Raw genomic sequence first — 5784 nt, 5'->3', positions numbered from 1 at the left:
GTGTAAATGTGAGATATTGCAGGGAACCAACCAAACTTCTGTACAAAGTAGAGTCCTGCAATGGTATTCCCTCATGCAAGAGCATTTGATTGTGAGGTTTGCATGGTGTATTGGCAGGTTTACAAGATTCCATTCCAGCTTTATGAATAAGATCTTTAACATACTTTGATTGATTGACAAATATGTCTCCATTCTCCTTGTAGTGAATCTGAAGTCCCAGGAAGTAAGTAAGTCTGCCCATATCCTTTAAGTCAAAAACACCTGCCAAATCATCAATAACTTGCTGAACTTTGCTAGGATTGGATCCTGTCAAAATGATGTCATCTACATATAGTAAAAGAATCACCACATCCTTGTCATCATTCTTCACAAATAAACTTGTATCCGATGAAGATGGTACAAATCCCAAAGCTGGTAAATAGGTTGTGAACTTTGAATTCCATGCCCGATGGGCTTGCTTCAACCCATACAACGATTTAATCAACTTACAGACATAATGGGGTTTAGTTTGATCAACAAACCCTTGAGGCTGTTTCATATACACCTCTTCTTGCAAGTCACCATGCAGAAATGCATTTTTGATATCTAACTGCCTCAATTCCCATTTATTGATAGCTGCTAAGGACAAAATGAGTCTTACAGTAGTGTGTCGGACTACGGGACTAAAAGTTTCTGAGTAGTCAATGCCTGGTTCTTGGGAAAAACCTTGAGCCACGAGTCTGGCTTTATACCTCGATACACTACCATCAGGATTCTTCTTAACCTTATATACCCATTTACTGCCAATAATGGTTCTATTTGGTGGAGAAGAAACCAATTGCCAAGTTCCTTGAGCTTTGAGTGCATTAAACTCTTCTTGCATTGCACTTTGCCAATGTGGACATGTAGAAGCTTTTCGGAATGTTGAGGGTTCCTCCAAATCCTGTATTGCAGCAATAAATGAAAATCCCCCAGTAAAGTCACACTCATTATCCATCTGGAGAGTTTGTAATTCTGGAAATGAACCAATATAACCTGTGTAAGATCTTCGGGAAATGGTACCTGACTTCAACCTGGTGACCATATTGTGAGCTGATTCTTCATTAGTTTCAACCACAGGAGAAGAGATTGGTAGGATTACCTCTAACTGAGAAGGACTATGGACAGGCAACAATGATATTGTACTTGGAGGTGATGTTGAGAGAGTAGGAGAGCTATGAGTATGAGCATTGAGATCCTGAGAAACTTGACTTGATGAGCTTGGAACCTGTAAGCTATCCATTGGTTGATCTTCCATAATATCTGGATTGGCAGATGACCTAGCAAGGGTTGGGGAGGATATGGGATCAGGAGCAAAACATGGTATTTGAACCATGATTGGAAACATTGTTGTACTCTGGACCTTATTGAACTTCCCAGAAGACAACCGCAGTCTTGATTTAAATGGAAATGTAGTCTCATCATGCACCACATGTCTTGACAATACTAGTTTAGTACTACTCAAATCATAACAGACTACACCTTTATATCCAGCCACAAAACCAAGAAAAACACATTGCTTCGACCTAGGTTGCAATTTATGTTTAGTATACGGCCTTAAGAATGGATAAACTGCAGATCCAAATATCTTCAATGTATGCAACACAGGGTCTTGTTTAAACAGGAGCTGATATGGAGACTTCATCCCCAAAACCTTACACGGCATTCTGTTAATCAGAAATGCAGCATGAGTACAAGCATAATTCCAGAACTGTAATGGAACTTCAGCCTCGGTTAAAAGTGTGATAGCAGTCTCTACGATGTGCCTATGTTTCCTCTCAGCAAGACCATTCTGCTGAGGTGTGTAAGGACATGATATGGAATGTGCAGTTCCTTTGAGTGCCAAAAAAGACTGAAATCTGTTACTCATATACTCAGAACCACCATCAGTCTGTAAGCACTTAATTATAGAATTGAACTGAGTTGTAACAAACGCAAAAAACTTAACAAAGACTTGGAAAACCTCAGATTTATTGATAATGGGGAAGATCCATACAAATCTTGAGAACTCATCCACAAAACTTACATAGTATCTAAACCCTTCTAGAGACTTAACTGGAGCAGGCCCCCAAATATCAGAATGTACTTTTTCAAACATAGAACTAGCCCTAGTTTCTTTAACAGGAAAGGGTTGTCTACACATTTTTCCAGAAAGACATGAAGAACAAACAGAAGGTGATGAATCTACACTAACAGGCTGTCCAACATTTCGAAGCATAACATCAAGCACTTCGGCAGAAGGATGCCCAAGCCTCTTATGCCAAACAGAAGTCTTTACAGCTTTCCCAAGTAATGCAACAGCTTTATTTTGACCAGCAACCAATCTCCTTGAAAACACAGTCACAGGGATCTCATATAGCTCTCCCCTACTCTTGCCGTGGTACAACATCATTCCTGTTGCCTTGTCCTGTATAAAAAAGACACTCTCATCACATATAAACCAGCAATGATTATCTTCACATAATTTCTTAACAGATAAGAGATTAACAGTAATGGTTGGAACATGTAAGACATTCTTGAGAAACAGTAAATGTGGTGGAGTTGAAAGTGTTGTAGAACCAATATGAGTAACAGCCAAACCTTCCCCATTACCAATAGTGATTTTCTCATCACCATTATACTGCACAGGTTGATTGAGATTCCCAAGATTAGATGTCATATGATGTGAAGCACCAGTGTCCAACACCCATGTATCAGCTGCAGAGAAATGTTGAACATTCTGACCATATTCTGCAGCAGTCATGTGAGATGGAGCATGAGCAGAAAATGCAGTAAGAGAAGGAGGTGGAGGTGCCCCCTGATAGGAATAGTTATTCCTATGTCTACAATCCAGAGCATGATGACCTTTCTTTCCACAAATTTGACAGATTAGAACCTGATAACCATCACTCCTATTCGAACAAGTGGCAGCAGTATGACCTCTACGAGAACAAATCTGACATTCAACTATCGGACCTGTTTTGAAGGTAGTATTACCATTCCAAGAAGACCTATTCCCAGTAGAAGAATTATTATAGTTGTTTCCCCATCTCTGTCTATTCCCATTGTAATAAGGCCTTGAATTATTGAAAGACCCATAACCACTTCTGTTATAGTTCTGAGAAGTATTAGACCCCTGAGAATTATTAAACCCATTTCGGTTTTGAAACCTGTTGTTCCCTTGATAGCCTTGAGTATCACCAGTTTGTGAACCAGCATTTGAACTCTCTCCTTGTGAATACCCGGAATTCTGATGACCACCTGTAACTCTATCTCCTTGAACATACATTGCAGCCATGCCATTGGCCAGAGTAGTGACTCTTGCTTCCATAGCAGATTCAACACTAATCAACTGCGCCCTGAAATCTTTCAGTGGAATAGAAGTCTCCCTTGCTAAAACTACAGCCTTGACAATATCAAACTCCGATGGTAATCCAGATAAAGCAGTAATAACAACATCATTATCAGTAATCCTCTCCCCTGCAGACACAAGCTGATCACGAATGGCTTTCAACCGAAGCAAATACTTGTCAATAGAATCACTGCCTTTTTGAATTGTATGAAACTCAATTTTGAGTTGATTAATCCTAGCCCTTGACACGGACGCATATCGGTCTTGTAAGTTTACCCAAGCTTCATGAGACGTTTTACACCCTATGACATATTCCATAGCATCATCCGACAAAGTAGCAATTAACAGACTCAATAGTGCCATATCTTTCTGAACCCAAGATTTATAAGCTGCTGTGATTTCTGTAGTCACTCCACTCTCAGTGTTAATCACAAACTTTGGTGGACAAGGAGACTCACCAGTAAAAAATTCAAAGAAATCATACCCTCGTAAAACAGACTGAAACTGATAATTCCACTTAACAAAATTGTCATCTTGCAACTTCACAGTTAACATACCAAGCAAACTTTCAATGCGTACTGATTTATCAGACATCTTTATCACGTATTACTGACAAGCAAACAATCTCATTCACAAATTTGTTTAACTCCAAACTACAACAATGATCACTACTTCAAGATATTTGCACTACTTCTTGGCATCGGCCTTCTATATGTATATACTTCAAAAGCTAAAATTTCAGCAATATCACAAATGAACAACTTCAACCATATCACACCACAAATATAAATCTGCTATTGTCTGGCATCAGCCTTAACCGAATCCAACAAGGAACCCATATATGAAAAACCACAAGAAACAACCCAAATCGCCATATATCTTCACTGAAGCAAAAACACAAACACTTGATGTGCAAAGAATAACGAAAGAAACCAACAACCTGATTGAAAGATCCTCGACCCAAAATTCATCAAGACATCACCAATCCTCCAAGAACTCCAACAACGCCTTCAACGATCAATCTCCAAGACTTACTCAGCGGAAGAAAATCCCAAAAAAAAATCAACCTTGGCTCGATACCATCTTAACAAAGAAGATCAGAATTACAGAAGAAAGAAGAAAGAAGGAATATAGAGAATGTAGAAGAAGACCTGGAAATAAAACTAGAGAGAATATGAAAAGTTTTGTATTGATAGAATGGTTATTTCTTACAAACATTAGACTGCAAATGGCCTTTTTATATCCCTCTAGTAGTCTAACTACCTTGCTTACTGTGTAAGCTACACATAACCCTCCTAACTAACTTTTAACAGAAATATTGATGACATGGCAGATTATGTGGCATTCATTCAATATCAGTCAACAATATATTTTTTTAAATCTTCGAATTTAATAATTTTATTTCTATAATTATTTTTTTATTAATTCATTAATAAAAAAAATTATATATTTTATTTGTCACATCCCGGCCCGGGCCCCTACCACATCTGCGCTTAACTTCGGAGTTCCAATGGAACCCGAAACCAGTGAGCTTCCAAAAGGTCTCGTGCTAGGTATATAAAGCTTAGAGGATCCACTCCCTTGAACGATGTGGGATGTTACAATCCACCTCCCTTAGGGGCCCGACATCCTCATCAGCACACATCCGGTCAGAGATTGACTCTGATACCAAATTGTCACATCCCTGCTCAGACCCCCACCACATCCCAGGCTCGACTCCGCCGTAGCACGATATTATCCGCTTTGGGCCACGACCACGCCATCACGGTTTTGTTTCTGGGAACTCACGGGAGAACAACTTCCCAATGGGTCATCCATCATGGGATTGCTCTCGCGCGAACTCGCTTAACTTTGGAGTTCCAATAGAACTTGAAATTAGTAAGCTCCCAAAAGGCCTCGTGCTAGGTAGAGATGAGAATATACATATAAGGCTTAGAAGATCCACTCCCCTGTACAACGTGAGATGTTACACTATTAATATTATAAAAGGTTGCCCAACGGAAATTCCGTCTCTTAATCCTTTCTTCCCAACGGCGCCTTCCGTCGGAATACCCTTCACCATTATTTAATTAGCACATGCCGACGAGTTCTTTTCCATCGATTTAGCTTCTTTCCGTCGGTAAATAATAATTTAACCAATGATGTTGTTTGTCGGTTAAACATTTACTTAACCAACGGAATATTGATGCGACGAGCTTAGCCTTACAAATTTTTGCCTACGAACTTTCATCTGGTAACATATCTGCCGACGGATACGTTTTTCCTGTCAATAAATTGCATGCAGTATGATCTGTCAAGTCATGCTCGATAATTACAATAGTGTTTGTAATATTATTGATTTTATGAATTGTAAAGGAAGCCATAGTGTACAATTAGCTAGGAGTGGATTTGCTTAATTGACCTAAATTGTGTAGCCTATTGGGGCATGGTCTACT

At 39.2% G+C, this 5784-nt stretch overlaps 1 protein-coding gene across 1 annotated transcript; it reads right to left on the bottom strand.

Annotated features, from left to right (window-relative positions):
- Positions 1-2673: 2673 nt before the first annotated feature.
- On the bottom strand, positions 2674-3943 carry LOC126622892 (uncharacterized). The gene is made up of 2 exons (XM_050291579.1): positions 2894-3943; positions 2674-2748 (listed from the first exon to the last, which is right to left on the bottom strand). Exons 1-2 carry the CDS (start codon positions 3941-3943, stop codon positions 2674-2676), a joined length of 1125 nt encoding a protein of 374 aa, XP_050147536.1.
- Positions 3944-5784: the final 1841 nt, after the last annotated feature.

The sequence above is a fragment of the Malus sylvestris genome, chromosome 5, assembly GCF_916048215.2.
Source record: "Malus sylvestris chromosome 5, drMalSylv7.2, whole genome shotgun sequence".
Classification (NCBI taxonomy): Eukaryota; Viridiplantae; Streptophyta; class Magnoliopsida; order Rosales; family Rosaceae; genus Malus; species Malus sylvestris.
The sequence above is the reverse complement of the archived record's forward strand: the minus strand, read 5'-3'. Positions and strand labels throughout refer to the sequence as shown.

Excerpts from the sequence above, each read along its gene's own strand:
- LOC126622892 (XM_050291579.1), bottom strand. The coding sequence starts at position 3,943 with ATGTCTGATAAATCAGTACGCATTGAAAGTTTGCTTGGTATGTTAACT. Across the intron at positions 2,749-2,893 it reads ATAGGAGTGATGGTTATCAG|AATATGGTCAGAATGTTCAA; the intron begins GTTCTAATCTGT and ends TGACTGCTGCAG.